Source organism: Phalangium opilio, unplaced genomic scaffold, assembly GCF_054372755.1.
Source record: "Phalangium opilio isolate 3A_F unplaced genomic scaffold, DU_Popi_V2 ptg000217l_1, whole genome shotgun sequence".
In the NCBI taxonomy this organism is placed as follows: domain Eukaryota; kingdom Metazoa; phylum Arthropoda; class Arachnida; order Opiliones; family Phalangiidae; genus Phalangium; species Phalangium opilio.
In genome coordinates this window covers 9212563-9228336 of record NW_028324218.1, presented here as the reverse complement: position 1 = coordinate 9228336, position 15774 = coordinate 9212563, and the positions used below count along the sequence as shown (strand labels likewise).

The following is a 15774-nucleotide window of genomic DNA, read 5'->3' as shown; positions in this document are numbered from 1 at the left end:
AGGAAACACGCGAAAACTACAACAAACCTAAAAGTACCTAACGTTTTCTACCGTGTTGACTCTGGCCTCAACCTTTTAGTGTACTTCAACCTAAGCTTCAACTGAACACTACCTTGACTGCCGAAGATAGGCTTTCAGACTATTACAATTTAAAATTCAATTAAAAGTGATAATGAATTTTACATTAACGAAAGAGCTTCAACCCTAATATAAGGTAAACATTGAAATTGTATCTAAGTCGCGTGTATGCTGATTGATTATTATTGATATTGAAAACGCGTTTTGTCTTCTATCTACTATCTATAATGATTGTTTGCATATGAAAACATAATTTGGGCAGAAAAATATTTGACTTATATATAATATTGAAATTCAACACAGGCAGAAGAAAATAGGGGAAGTACGTATTCTTAGCTATTTCGCGAGACGTCACTTTATCGGTTTTTTCGCGCCACTGAATATCCGCTTTTTTTGGCGGGAAACCGCGGATGAATACAAGAAACTATTTTCTTCGAAGGTTCGTCTGCTATTGTTGATCCTTCTGGTAGTGTCTTTATATTAGACTTCTTCAGTTTACTATGGCCGAGGCTTAACGAGTCACTCGAATTTGGCGAAAAAGCTACTTGAATACCTTTAGTTTTGCCTTAAAAACTTGTCTGGCTTTTCTTGTCACTAGTTTCCCGATATACTAAATTACTCTGGACAGAACTATCCATTTTTAACTCTTAATTGAACGATAACTTTCAATATCAATCTACCGGGGCGAAAGAAGGACGGAAATCGTCGTCTATACTCTGTAGTTCGGTTTCTCACGGTATGGTGGCGCACCTTCAAAAATTTCTATCGGTTCTCTGCCTATCTCTGATTGGCCAATTTAAAGCGATAGCTTGTTTCTGGGAGAGAAGGACGACTTGCACTAGCTAAAGGTACGAATACGTACTTCCCCTATTTTCTTCTGACACAGGTCATTGTTTAAGACTAAATAAATACGTTCAGTAAATGAATCAATAGTGAACCTGGTGCAAGCCTTTTACAATATTTGATCACGCAATACTGGATAAAGGAAAAACAATCGTTGAGAGAAAGGGAAATTTTTTGTCGAAATGTGGGAAGAGCTTTTATATAAGATGATTAGCTTGAGAAAACACTAATGTAATCAGGAACCCTAATGTCACGGGTAATTTATCTAACTCTTGAACCTTATTAGGCAAGACAATATGTAGAAGCATGGTAGAAGGTATCATGACTCTTCTATTACTTAACTGATTTACCTTGTGAATAGAACATTAAATACACACCTACATATTTTTACAGTATCATTGTCTATTGTGGAAATATCTGGCTTGGACTTATCAGGAAAGTCTTCGGCAAGGAAATAAGACATGGAATGGTCAATGTAGCCATCCAACGTCCCGTTCGGACTATACACGTAACGGTAGACTAATTGCGGTATAAAGTCGCTCGTGTACGCTATCATAAAAGCCTACAATTTAAAACCACAATTAGTTATAATTTATTAGGCAAGTATTTAAAAGAAATTCAATTAGTCTTACGTTACTGATAACGGCACATATTGATAGGCCTTGTATAATGGCTTGCCACGCGCCTATGTTTGGCACTCTAGCCGCGAGCGGCCTTTGTAACTGCGTGACGTATTTGTAGGCGTCGAGACGGATCTCCACAACGTTGTTGAGCAAGGCAAATATCGGAGCTAGAGGAAAGGCAGCTACGAACAAGGTCACGAAACCGTACTGAATCACTAAAAAGTAAAATAAATACATTACTAAGCAAATCCTTTCATGTGATCATATGGCTTAAGTTCATCGTCCATTTCGATGGAAAAAGGTGGAGCCATGATTTAACCATATTCTTCAACTCCAAATATAACTTAATTTAGAGAGAGGGTATAGAGGTGCTCTAAAAAAAGGGTGGTAGGAGCGAAGTACAGGGAGGTGATTCTAAGGGTGATTTTGAGTCGAAAATGTAACTTCTAGGACCTTTCGCCCTGAAGACCACCCGTTTGCAAGTTATCATTGGAGTTCCCTTAATTTTAAGAAAGAAACTAAAAGACAATGCTAAGTGGTCTCTAATCATAACTTGTAAAGAGTAATAAATCATAGAACATTTTCGGCTCAAAATCAAACTTTGACTACGAAGGGATGTTCACACTAAGCCTGTTACTTCTCTACAGGTGGGTCCCTTTACAAATCATAGAGGGGTGGTGTCTGGCTCAAATGCTAGAGCTAACTGACAGCGCCCTGTAATAACTATTATCGTTACCCTCATCAAGGTTTGATGTAAGGGAAAAACCGGGTCCTTTAACCCTTTGTGCATCGGTCCTATCACCGTTTTTGGAACATCATGTACATTAATGGATTAAATCCATACCCATTTCTAGGTATTCATCGAAAAGCGCGAGTCGTCCACATGTCTGCAGGTTGTAATCCTGCTCCCATCTTGTTTTGGCAGTTCGACTCTCCTCGTGACCTCGTCTCCAGCTTTTCCACCAGTTATAAAATTTTCTATCATGGACAAGGCGTTTGAAATATTAAACACAAAGGCAGGCAGCTGGTAATTAAGCGAGAAAGTACTGATAATAGTCCTTACGATGTACTGAATTCCATGATGTTGTTCAGTATCTGTTTGCCAACCATAATAATGGCTAGTTGAATGCATACTTCGTAAAGGCAACCACCCAAATCGCATTGATCTTGGCGAAAACCAAATAATGTAATTGCATCGCCCGGATGGCCAAAAAATCTTGAAAAAGAGCGAAATATCATAAATAAACTTTCGAATTATTTTCCAAATTCAAAAGTAGTTAGCTTACCTTCCTTTAAAAAACGCAATATAAATTAAAGATGAGTAAGTATTGATGAATTGAAATAAAAACATCTTAAATGTGAAGCTATCTTCGTAAGCTCGTTGAGTTCGTGGTTGTTCTATGAAAAATACAATTAAACAAACTTAAAACTGTTACTTTAAAGTACTATTTCACACTTTGAACCATTTTCATTTAGTCACCACAACTTCCAGAAATATGAATCTGAGTTCAAACTTATTACCAAAAGCTCAAAGATAAAACCAGAAAGTAGACTTCGTTCACAGTTCCCAGTCTTTGACTGTAAAACCCATATAAAATGAGAAGCAAACAACCCTCCTCTTAACCTCTACAGTAGCCAACCAATCAGAAAAGAGCTTTTTTAGGTCAAAGGCTTACGGAAAATTCTACTCTATGGTGGTGGTCCAAACGTTAATTCTGTTACCATATAAGCCTAATCACGCATGTTCCCTGTGCTACGGTCCTGCAGGTAATCATAATACGCAGATGGGGGTTGGCACTATTCTGAGGCTAACGGTTTTCCATATTACACGGCACGAGTAAGTACCAGTGAAGTATACTTTTTGTTTTAATCTATAAACGTTTGTTTTCCTCATAATTCTCAAAAACAATTCGAAGGATTTGGTATAAGTTTCCAAATTTGAGAGTCTAGTGGTATAGCATTTTCATATAATTAATAAATATTATCAAAAGTAATATAAGAAACCTCCCTACGGTAGGAAAGTGTACAAAGGCGAATTTTTCCCGATACATCCTCGTACCGCGAATGTCCCCGCGCACTTATACGGCCGTAAACAAAGTTTAAAAAATAGGGCTGGGCCGCGTAGAGCGTAGGAATACATTCTCTGATCTCGCGATTGCGTCGGCTGCTTAAGTTTGTCAATTTCACAAACTCATTGTAATTTTAAACTTTTCCAATGAAATAATTCATGCAGTATTTTTAGATTTTGATGATAATCAATCATTAATAGACAGGCAGTGCCTAGATTATAGGATTTTTATGGGTCTTTGCATAAAATTTGAATTAAACCCTTACCTTGCCAAGGTATATGACTAACACTATACATAGATAGATTTTAAAATGGTGTTATTATCTATCTCGAAATTTTATTCTTGTATTCATCATTTTCATCTTCATGGCTTCACAACAAACTAGGTTTTCGTTTCTAAATAACCGTATGTGAATATTTATAAGTAAAATCAAGAATCATCTGTTTCTTACGACAGACGGCTAAGCAGACTACACTAGTTTGAAACGCTTTTTCCTCTTTCCTTTTCCAACGACCATATCGAAGGACTACCGTACCTTGTCCATGAGCAATAGTGTCTGAATATGGTATTTGGCGGTTCGAGGATGTCTCGCGTGTTTTAACGTTATGCCTATGGCGTCTAGTATACTTCCCTCCCGTAGGGAGGTTTCTTATATTACTTCTGATATTATCTTATACTAACCCCAATCTGTGAGCTTTATCGCTAGACGGCGATATACCTGTAAAATTAAACTCGGTGTTTTAATTTCTATTATAAATTGAAAAAGTAATTGTTATAAACCAACATCATCCATGATCATGATAATGATGAGATTAAGCGTGGCGGCTGTGACGGACGTTATTGGTTTCGTCAAACTTCTCCATTCGTCGCTGTCAATGGCGTACAAGGTAGTAGCCACGATAATTCGGTAAACAATGACTCCAAAAACGGCAGCCCCAACAACAAACAACTAAACACAGAAAAAAAACATCCCATTAATTTCGTACACAGCTGATAAATTAATATGCTGGTTCTTGGATTTCAAAAATTATTTTAGCTGAGAAGGGGATTGTTCTAACCATTAATGTCTCAACATAACATATTTTCATAACTTTTTCTAAGGAACTAAGAAGCGAATATGGGAACCCCTTATGCTGAAATAAGGAGAAGGTATAAATTCGCCACATTTCTAGCTTTATCTCCAGTCCAAACATAGGTCCGGAGTTGATCCCCGCCTCTAAATTACAACCAGCATCTCATTGGTCAACGCGACGCGAATGACGAAAATTACGTATTTTCCGACTGAGGAGAGGCGAAATAGCACGGCCCCCTTTTACGTCCCCCCTAGTACTTTGAAAGAGGGACTGGGACTAAGGCGCGCTTATAACTTCTGCCTAGTAAACTAGATATCGCTTCTTGCTTAAGCTGTATGCCACATGGTCCCTAGCTTACACTGGCCCAGGTAAAACTTAAAAGTGGTTCGGCCACTACCCTAAAATGAATCGAGGTTGCAAGTTCATACTTCAAATATTTCTTAAACTTTTCCGCTGGTTATAGAGAGTCCATACCATCAAGATAAAAAAGTGCTAAGCCTTATTTCTGAGCTATAGTGATAAATACTGAATTTAAATATCCGCGGTTGTTAATAAAGTTCGCTATTTAGTTTCTTCGTAAAAGATAAGTATTGAAACACACCATGAATACCACCACGGAATTTGCAGCGAGAAATTTCCCTATTTTCGTCCAAAATGGAAGGTATGGCTCAAACGTCTGTTGAAAAAAATAATAATAATGAAAAACTTTTCAATCAAGTTTTACTGTAAAACTAGTACCATTGTAACAGGATTGACACGGTAAGTGAATACTTGAGCCTCGTATTCTGGTCGGACAACTTCCTAAATCAAAATAAATATCGCAATTAAAATTTATTTTCTCAACGAGTGTGTTCGATTAATTGAACCAACTTGGCTTAATTCAAATGTTCCCAGGTTCCATTCCCAGGCTAATCGGGCTTGTCTTCGTTTCCAAAGCTCCATAAACATAGTGGCTGTTAAAAAAAAATTAAATTGTGATATCTTTTTACAATGATTTTGCAGACAAAAAAATTTACCCCATAGGGACATGAAAGCCGCGAAGAAAACAGTAGCTGGATTGTCAACAACATGGACAACCTGAAACATAAACATTTACCTTAATGATTTAGTATTGTTTATGTTAGAGAAATTTCCTCCCACCCTCTGTCAGTTTAAACTTCAACGCAGTGTTGTCAGGCCCTCTGTGAGTCAAGTTGGTCAAGTACAGAGTGGAATTGAACTGTTTATCTTTGTCTACGCTATCGCTTGACTCACTAACGGCCTGGCAACGCTGGGAGAACACCAAAAAGCCTTAAGTGGACACAAAGTCTGGAACGCTATACATTGAACATGGGGATTCACGCCATTTGATAAAATGTAGTTCATCCCCCTGCTATACATTGTAATCCTACTGTCGTAAGATGAATGATCTAAATGTGGATGAAGGCAACATATCCCCAAGAGTCGTGAGCTTAACGTTTATGTACCAGCCTACTTCGCGAAGTTTCTTTCTAGCACAGTGAACACGTAGATAAGAATTCCAAGTGTCATGTCTATAAACTGCGAAATTATGAAACTTATGAATGTGTGAGGAGATTATCTCCTTTATTGACGTCAACATGTCTCAAGCGTCGCTAGTTTGCTTATGTACCCACCCATCTAGCGAAGTTTAATCCTTACATAATGCTGATTGTTAGTTAAGAATACTCTGTGTCAATTTCATTAATTCATACTTTAACTAAGGTAAATTTATCTTGCAAATATAGATATTTTTGAAATATTACTGTTGTTAAGGCAACTTTATTTCAAGGGCGTAAAAACGGAAGTTATGTCCAAAAACTTACAATTATAGGCAGTGCCGGATCAACACCCTCAAGGGCTCCTAGGCACTAGGTATTCGGGGGCCTACACTGCTCAAGGCTAACCATCGGGGACCTCTAGGCACTAGGTATTCGGGGGCCTACACTGCTCAAGGCTAACGTACCTACAGTGACTTTTGGATAATCCGGCACTGATTATAGAACTTGGTTTCACCGTATATTAAAATATGGCACTAAATACCTCGCTATATGAACAGGCAGCTTTTAACCTCCAATACTCGCATTTTTTATCACACAAAGGGCACATCACCAAATTTCCAGATATATCAGGATCACAGATTTCTCTCCTATATTGAAATGTAAAAAATATTACATTTTCATTTCATATCCTATTTCTTAGAGAAAAGTTAAATTAAATTATGACATATCATACGTGGATGTGTTCGTTGTCATGGTAGCAACTCCGTATAACATTATTAAAAATCCTAGCAGTGCCGCAGGAATTAACATAACAGTGTAGAATCCCAACCATGCGAAATATAAACCAATTTTTTCTCCAAAATATCTTCTAATCATGTAAAGAGGCTGCTTTTTGTACCAACAGGCTGGACGTGCCCAATCTGTGTATAAGATCTTAAAATTGAACAATAAATATTAACTTCCAGAAAGAAATTATCAACCGTTTCATTCAATTGGTTTACATGTCTTTCGTTTGGTTTCCCCAGAGCTTTGGCTTCTTTACCCCAAGGACCCTACGTGAAAGAACGGTAAAATTTATGTTTATAGTTTCAATTTTTCTCGAAAAACCCTCGCGATTTTACTAAGATCTGCGTTTCTTTTTGGGCTGACTAGAATTGTTTAAATTTTTATCGAAAGAGCATAAAAATAATGAATTTATCAATTTGAACCACTTTTCCGGAGTATTCCTTCAACGCCCATTGGTCTCTTGTTTTTACAAACAGTGCAACAAAATATATGAAAAGCTTTTATATTGGCAAATAACAATAATTTTCCATACAGCGAAACATGAGAAAAAAAGCAATTAGAGGTATAAAGAAACGCCAAGAAGTAAATCTAGATGGAGTTAGATGAAGCTTAATTCTCTAACATTCGAAGAAGCTCAGCTATATCTAGGATTTTTTCTTGACATTTCATTCATAGATACTTTGCGCTTGATTCTCTGCATGCAAAATATGAATTCGGCGACGTTTCGGCAATGTGCTTCATCCGCACATTGCCGAAAGCAGGACAGTTGTAAACTACATATAGTGTCTTATAGTAAGCGTTAATCAAAGTTATTTACGTCATGAAGTGGAAATGCTGCCTTGTAAACGTCATCAGAGAGCAAACCAATAATTCCTTCGTAACAAAAAATATTAAGATCATTTCAGTTGTTAATCGGATCTCACTTTACCTCCAGCTTTAGCTCTTTCATCCAACTCAAATGACGTCCTCATAAGAATCTCCCAGACAATTCTACTCCGTTGTGCAGGCGTGAAAAACTTGTCTCGATCAGATATTAGAAACCTGTTGCAATTAAAAGTCTTTACATTGCGCAATTGCTATAATAATTCATAAATTTACTCAGACAATTTATGCACATCACGTAACTACTTTACTATAACCCAGTGACATTAATATTACTATGAAACAGTGGGACATTAACACCAACCAGATCACAAACTTACTCATTATCTTTGTCCTTCCTGACGGGTAAGGCAAGGAAAAATAGGTTAAAATTTACAAGTTTTAAGATTATAGTTAAAGGAAAGGTTCACGATAAAAATTTCTTCTAATTCCATGAACTTTGACCCATGCACCCAAAGGTGTGAAGCTTTTCACTTAATAATCTACTATGATAATAAAAATGAAATAGCGTACTGCTTTTCGTTTTCACGAGTGAAATGAGCATTGACGAAATTGGGATTCTCAGTCAGCATTCGCTTGTCTAGATCAAAAGGGTTCTTGCAATTGAAACACCACAAGTCGGAAAATTGAAACTCGTCTGGGTCGTTTTCGTCTGGCGCTTGAATATCTTTTTGGTCCACCTAGTTAATAATTGTATCGGTTAACACTTCTAAAATACTCATACAATAACAACTGATCGAACGAAATTGTTATGTTTGTTTAACTGTTCATTAAATGGGTGACAATGAATTAAGAAAACCATATGGGTCCAGGACAGTAACGTGAGTCCGACTAACCTCAAAAAACGCCCCTGAAAATGGTGTAACTAAAAACTTAAAACCAAATTACACGAAAAATAGTCCCTAGATTACGCAACTATAACTTTCCCCTCACGTTGTCTGCTACAGTGTGAATAGTTTGATACCGTTCCCAAATTCTAAATTAAAGAATTACGATTTCACTCTGACCTATTATTATTTGTTCTCTACGCGCATCTTAAGGCCATTAAACGTCACAATTACGTCAAAATATCGTTAGCCAATTAGGGAAATAATTACTATATCACGCCACTGTATTTGGTCTACTACAGTGTGAATACCCTGGTACCGTTTCACTACGCTAACTTCCCCAATTTTCACTTAAATAATGGCGATTACAATTCTGATGCGTATTTTAAGGTCATTAAACCTCACAATGACGTCAGAAGCTCGTTAGCCAATCAGGGAAGGGAAGGTAGTTCGAGGTTGGTAAAAGTCTCGTTACAACCGTTAAGTATTAAGGATATACTGTTCGATGTCTTCGATCCCCGAAAACCTAGTAAATTCACTTTAACTTACCCACGCTGCAGTTGACGTACGTCTGTCAGGTCCCTGTATTGAAATGAATTCAATTTAATAATCAATCATAAGCTGACAAATTTATTTTAAGTTTAATCTAAGTGTGAATAAGTTTGATTGTAAATAAGGGTTATTGAAACTAGGGCTTAAAACTCACCCAAGTTATAGTTGATTGCCTTCGACTAACTAATTCATCCATCTTAAATATAGCAGCGTAAAATTGTATTTCAGGGGGTATTTTAATAATTTAAATTTAGCGATAATGATTTAATATTACGAAAAAAGGGGTAGTTATTTCGCAAGCACAAAACTGGTTTTTACTAAAATAATAGAAAATGATCTTGTGTATTTACCTTCAGGGGTTTTTTCATGTTTAGGAACTCAGCATATTTAGTGAGAACCTTCCAGGGAGCGTATAGTTTTGCAAAGTAAGTTTTACCATCTTGGGAAAGCTATCGTTAAAGAAAGAAATATCATAGTTGAACATTCTCGCACTTAGAAGCAGTTAACTCCTAATGATAACAGAAAGGACTATGAAAAAATCAATGTACGCATAAGGACAATATCAAAATTTTCTTTTTGCTTATCTAGACCATTGTTTCACGCGGACCACCAGTGGTGTTGGACTGTTTGGGTCTCTCAAAGATTGTAACTTAACACAATTTAGCCTCTGTAATGTTTTGATGACGAACAAGAACAGTAGCACTTGGAGTAATTAAACTGCGAATTTTTATTTTTCCTACATAGTAACTTCCTTAGAAGCTAACTGCACTTACAGTACAACAAAAACTTCGTTGTACTATGTGGTAGTGGAATATGTTTAGGCGATCAGTAGACATCATTATTAGAGGCGAAGAGTTAATTTATCCTAAAAAATCACAAACATTGCTTTGATCATAAAAGACTGACTTATTCAAGACAGGTATTGGTTAAAATTTCTAAACATTTTCCAAGTATATCATATCGAAAACAACACGAACTATGTGCTATGAAATACTATAGCAATTACTTTTAATTATAATTAGTTATTTGCTATGTGAAACTCATACTGGTCATAGCTCATGTAATGCATGTTATCAGGAATTCAAAAGCTAATGGGAATCATTGTGTAGCCATTACTCCCAAGGTATCTAGGCGTGCTTTGAGGGAGGAGCTATAAAAATCATTATGTATCTCGCTGCGCATTGAACATTGCTCCTGACTTCGCGTCGCTACGTCACAGTCATGGAATATAAGCAGACAACCAACAAATTAAATCACAGTTAGAAAGACGTAAGAATTATGACGCGTGACGTAGAGCACTTAAGCCCTGCCCACAAAACCCGCATTGAAATCAGTCTGGGAAATAGGGATATTTTTTTAAACTAGTCCTTGGGACCAGTGACCCCCCTAGCGTCCTAAGTAACAAACTGGTCTCCGGACTGGTCCCCGCCTTTGTTCTTCTATATATTTGCAATTAATAAAGTGGTCCCGAGGACCAGTAACCCCCACTTCTTGAATTAAAAAAAAACTAGTTCAAGCAATTAATAAACTGGTTTTGGACCAGAGGAAGTGTGCTATTTCCCAGACTAATTGAAATTAACTTGGAATATATGAGGGCAAAATGATAAGTATTCGCTTATGGATCCCTGTTGCGTTATAAATGTGCATGTTCAACTCACGGATTTGTGTTCTATTTCGACTTCTAATCCTTCTTTCTTGAGATTCTCGACAAAGCACCTTCGTTTCTCTTCCTTCCTTATGAGATCATCGGCCCAAGCGAGCATGAAATCTATTCGCCTTTTGCCATCTCGGAAAAGTATGGCATTGGGGCCATCAGTCAGTAAGTCTTCTTCGCTGTTCTGTTGAGGATAGGGTGGAGCGGCGCCCATATTGGAGACCAATCCCGCCGAGGATGAGCGGTGGTAGGTGGAAGCGGGAATTACTTTAAAAGGAGAAGGCTGAAAGGCCGCGGACGGCAATGTGGCTGCATTTAGAATCTCCGACGGCGCGACCACTTGACCAATGCCTGAAACGGGCCGGGTGTTTTGCGCTGGACCTCCACGACGGATATCAGTCTGTAGGAAGAAGATATATTATAAATTATAAACCAATATTTCGTTCAATACCAAGACAGGGCTGATACTTCAAGTTTGCGTCTGGTTTAGTTGAAATATAAACTATCTTTAATGAAGTGAACAATGCGTAGCTAAAAATAAATATGCTAATCAACGAAATTTAATTAAACTTCCGTTTATTAAAATTTAATCGCCGGAATTGACGGTAAGAACAGGATTTCCGCAAAATGTTTTCTAGAACGATAGGGTTGTAAATAATAATGCAGGGATATTCATGGAAACTTAATCCAAAAATGTTATATTAGTTCTTTCTGACAAATTTCACTTGAAAAATATATAGTTATAATATTATATAATAGAGACAACCTCTCGAATTCTTTAAAGATAACCGCTCGAATTTTAGAGAAATAACTTCACGAATTTTATTGAGATAACCTCACGACATTTATAGAAGTTTATTGAGAACCACTCCAATTTTAAAGAGGTAACCACTCCAAGTTCATTGAGATAACCTCTCTAATTTCATAGAGATAACCTCACGAATTTTATAGATTTAACGTCACGAATTCTTTAAACATAACCACTCGAATATTATAGAGATAAACGCTCTAATATTATAGAGATAAGCGCTCTAATATTATAGAGATAGCCTCACAAATTATATCGAGTAAACCTCACAAATTTGATAGAGATAACTGCTTGAATTTTGTAAAGATAACCTCTCGAATTTTATAGAGATAACCTCTCAAATTTTATAGAGATAACCTCTCGAATTTTGAAAAAAAAAAATAACTTGCTTTTACTAACCATATTTCAAAATTAATAACTTCTGCCGTCTGTTATGATAATTAGCATGGCAAAATATCCCTGTAACTGTTTTCATTGAAGCAACATTGTTTCTGCTCCAAACCTTTCTCTCTCTCAAAAAGAGCATCCACGCGTCTTTAGCCGTTAGTTTGCATATGTCAAATACTATGTTTAAAGTGTTTTGAAAATTGTCAAGGGATATTGAATGAATGTCATAACAATGCAAGGAATAGGGAAAACCTTGGGTAAACATAATTCCTTTCTAGGAAAACTTGTATTCTTTAAACTGAATTACTGTCCAAAACATGTCAGGATTAAGTTGGGGAAGAATATATAAATGAACAGCAAAATGTTGGGCCTAATCTCAACTATAAAAATCTCATTAGGAAACAACGTAAATTGAGACACATAATTCATTACATTTCTGTCAACTGGTTGTAGGCTGATCGATTAGTTTTTATTATTAATCTCATTATTCGTGATGTTTCTGTTCTCTAGCTTGTAAAGGAAGTAAAAAGGCTCAAATCTTAGTGTGAATCTCATGTAAAGCATGTTTCTTATAAGTCTGCCATAAATTAAAGGGTGTGCTCTTTGGATCAAATCATAAGTTTATAAGATACTTCGTGATACTATTACTCAGAGCTAGTTCGGGAACGACTCGAGAATCGATTGGCTACACTCGGTTTTGCAGTCCATCTTCCTCATTACTCTGTACTAAGCCTTGACAGCGCCTGCCGAGAATCTATGACGTTTCATCAACGTCATTTCATGACAAGCTCTCAATAACCAGTGTCAAACTTATGGAAGTAGTCATTCATGTGCCGTAATTAGCTTTACTATATCAGTGTACGCACACTACTGCACATTTAATAGTACATTTTTTACTAGATAAAGGTTCAATAACGTTATTAGATTGAAGACTACACATGTGTGATTATTTCAGAGAAAGATTTATTTTTAGAAGTAGGAATAGAGAACGGTTAGTATTTACTTCAGTCCGACTCATAGCCCAGTATAGAGCCTCTCCTTCCAACACGTAACGAAAAGTTTAAATTATATTGACTCACTTAAACTACGTTTTGATGACGTTGCTGACGGGGACGGCGAAAAATACGTTATTCCTTTTTACCTCTTTCGCTATGATCCTCACGCCTCTTCTTTCATACCCCCGTGGAAGGGGTTCCGGGACTTTGACGCGCGCCCACATTACTCTGTTCTCCATTCCTACTTCTAAAATTAAATTTATCCCTGTTATTTCCTAGTTTTTGGAGCCAATCAATGTTTGGGAGTCCATGTCTACGTAAATAAATGTTGTAGACCCCAGGTACTTTAACACTTTAAACTCAGTTTGACCTTATGAGAACATAACCTTTAGTTTATAGTAGTCTTATCAGAAACCCCCTGTAATAGTACATTGAACTTATTTACCTGAGTTTGCTATTTTTTTTTATAAATTTTTTACAGAATTTTTGCATTTAGATATTGATTTATTTAAAAACTATCGAAAGTTAAAACCTTTAGGTTTTTTTTTTATTGTTTTGATTTTGAATTTTCGTATTTTCAGAGTCCAAACTATAATAATAATAATCATAACGTTTCTATTTTTAAAACTTAATGGTACGTTTTTCAAATCTCAAAGATAAAAATACCTTAAAAATAAGTCATAGCTATTTTCAAAAACGGGTTTAACATAATCGACTATATTTGACCTTTCATGAGAAAAAAGGGGCGTGGGCCATTTATGAGAGAACAGCATTTCCTTTCCCAATGGACCAATAATAATTCCTAGTCCAAGTCTTCGAACGAATTTCCATGATATTTCCGGTATTGGTTTTTCAATCTTCTTCTGACTTAAAAATTATGGTCAAGTGAGACGCGATTTTCACATGATTTATGAACAGACGTAAACGATTTGACTTGTCATTAGAGGCCGATTATTATCAAAGCTCTACTTTGTATAAATAAATTCGATTTTCTATACTCGAATTATTATTCGGTACCAATATACGATAGATATTGAACGGAAGTGTTCAATATTCATTTTGGTATTTTTTCTGGATCTTTTCCAGGATTTCGAGAAATTTCTATTCAACTTTCAAACATATATTTCTTGAAGTAAAGAAATTTCCACGTGGTTTGACATATTTTGTAATATTGGTGGTTAAGAAACTTTTTTTAAACTGTATAGCAGTGTCGTCTGCTTTATTAAGGGTTAAGATTGAAAATTTATTGGTATGTGGACCCAAAGACGCTAGATATGGCCTCAAAGTTAACAGTCCACCAAAGTCCATAGTTTGAAGCCATATCTAACGTCTTTGTTGCACATATGCACATGGTTTAAGAAAACAAGGTGGTCAAACAACAGACTCTGTTTCACCCCACGACTTTTGAATTAAGTGTCATTTAAATGAAAGACGTTATTGTACTCGGGCTCATCTAGCGTTGAATCTTGAAATTATTATTTTTACCCCAAATGTACTTCGTATCCCTAAGTTTATAAGATATGTTCCAAAAGTATGACACTACATATATACTTCGTAATGCTAGAGACTTACTGAGAGCTAGTTCGAGAACGACGCCAGAATTGACTACACTCGGTTAATTTGGCAGTCCATTTTAAATCCTTTTTAGTCTGTACTAAGCCTTTGCCAGCGCCTCACCAGGCGTCGCCTTACCAGAATCTATGACCTATGTCACATCATAACAAGCTCTCAGTTACCAGTGACAAACTTATGGAGCATAATCTTATGAACTTATGAAAGTACGACTTTGTTTATGCCGTGAAATTTATTGACAAAACCTATAATAAAATTTCCATAAAAATGAACAAGATTCAAAGGCAAAACAAAATCCCTTAGTGACAATTAACCAGCTCCTCTCAATGCAATTTCAACGGATATTACTCATCTCTAATGTCGCTGCTATTAAAGCATAAGGCAGCCTGAAAATCAATAAATCTACTATCCAATACCCTTCGATTACGTTAAAAATTATTTGAATACGATAAATAATGTACAATGTTCGGTGAAAATCAATTGCTTTGGGTGGGTTGTGCCGCGTAACAAGAAAAAAATAGGGCAGTGTCTTAGCCATTGAAGTTTTTTCCGAAAACATGGCCTTGATAAAATGTCAAACGTTCAAGATATAAGTAATGTTTCAGAAGAAAGTGTAACGGAGACTCGCCTTCTATACAAATATCGTTGTTTATCGAGTGGACCATAACAGTGCTGGACAAGAGGGTAACTTGTCAACGTTACTGGAGATTTAGTGAAGGTCCTGAGATATTGGTACTAGAATTGAATGGAGTGTCAAGTAACCCCGTAAGAAAGGTTATGTCGATGAAAGCATGGAGGAAGTAGAGAAAGGAGAGTTAAAGAGGGAAGGTATCTTGAACGGCACAGTCGTTTCTGTATCTCACGCGCATGTGCACACCTAGCTCGGTGCCAAGCTGAGAAATAAGGCGGTGGACTCGAACAGAGATCCATGTGATTTAAAAATTAGATGGGTCAGTTTAAAAATTAAATGCTTTGAGGGTCTAGTGGCCACTTAATTAATTAAAAACGTTCCAAGGTTTCACCATTTTCAATGGCTAATGGCCACTTTTTTTAATTAATAGTGCTTTGGCTCTACTGGTCAGTTTAAAGAAATTTATAATTTCTCAACCTACTCGGCGCACAGCCG

General features: G+C 36.5%; 1 protein-coding gene across 1 annotated transcript in view; it reads right to left on the bottom strand.

Annotated features, from left to right (window-relative positions):
• LOC149616152 (anoctamin-5-like) overlaps nucleotides 1–15774 on the bottom strand; it is a 34165-nt gene that overhangs the window by 873 nt on the left and 17518 nt on the right. The window contains exons 2-23 of the mRNA XM_089856156.1: nucleotides 10891–11286; nucleotides 9583–9681; nucleotides 9387–9428; nucleotides 9230–9262; nucleotides 8367–8533; nucleotides 8174–8191; nucleotides 7900–8012; nucleotides 7789–7844; nucleotides 7187–7237; nucleotides 6919–7118; nucleotides 6727–6832; nucleotides 5703–5763; nucleotides 5557–5639; nucleotides 5425–5487; nucleotides 5288–5362; nucleotides 4398–4562; nucleotides 4295–4331; nucleotides 2831–2942; nucleotides 2608–2760; nucleotides 2389–2522; nucleotides 1554–1759; nucleotides 1299–1483 (exon numbers count right to left, since the gene is read on the bottom strand). Of these exons, the coding sequence (XP_089712282.1) occupies nucleotides 1299–1483; nucleotides 1554–1759; nucleotides 2389–2522; nucleotides 2608–2760; nucleotides 2831–2942; nucleotides 4295–4331; nucleotides 4398–4562; nucleotides 5288–5362; nucleotides 5425–5487; nucleotides 5557–5639; nucleotides 5703–5763; nucleotides 6727–6832; nucleotides 6919–7118; nucleotides 7187–7237; nucleotides 7789–7844; nucleotides 7900–8012; nucleotides 8174–8191; nucleotides 8367–8533; nucleotides 9230–9262; nucleotides 9387–9428; nucleotides 9583–9681; nucleotides 10891–11286 (2555 nt within the window). The remainder of the gene's footprint in view (nucleotides 1–1298; nucleotides 1484–1553; nucleotides 1760–2388; nucleotides 2523–2607; nucleotides 2761–2830; nucleotides 2943–4294; nucleotides 4332–4397; nucleotides 4563–5287; nucleotides 5363–5424; nucleotides 5488–5556; nucleotides 5640–5702; nucleotides 5764–6726; nucleotides 6833–6918; nucleotides 7119–7186; nucleotides 7238–7788; nucleotides 7845–7899; nucleotides 8013–8173; nucleotides 8192–8366; nucleotides 8534–9229; nucleotides 9263–9386; nucleotides 9429–9582; nucleotides 9682–10890; nucleotides 11287–15774) is intronic.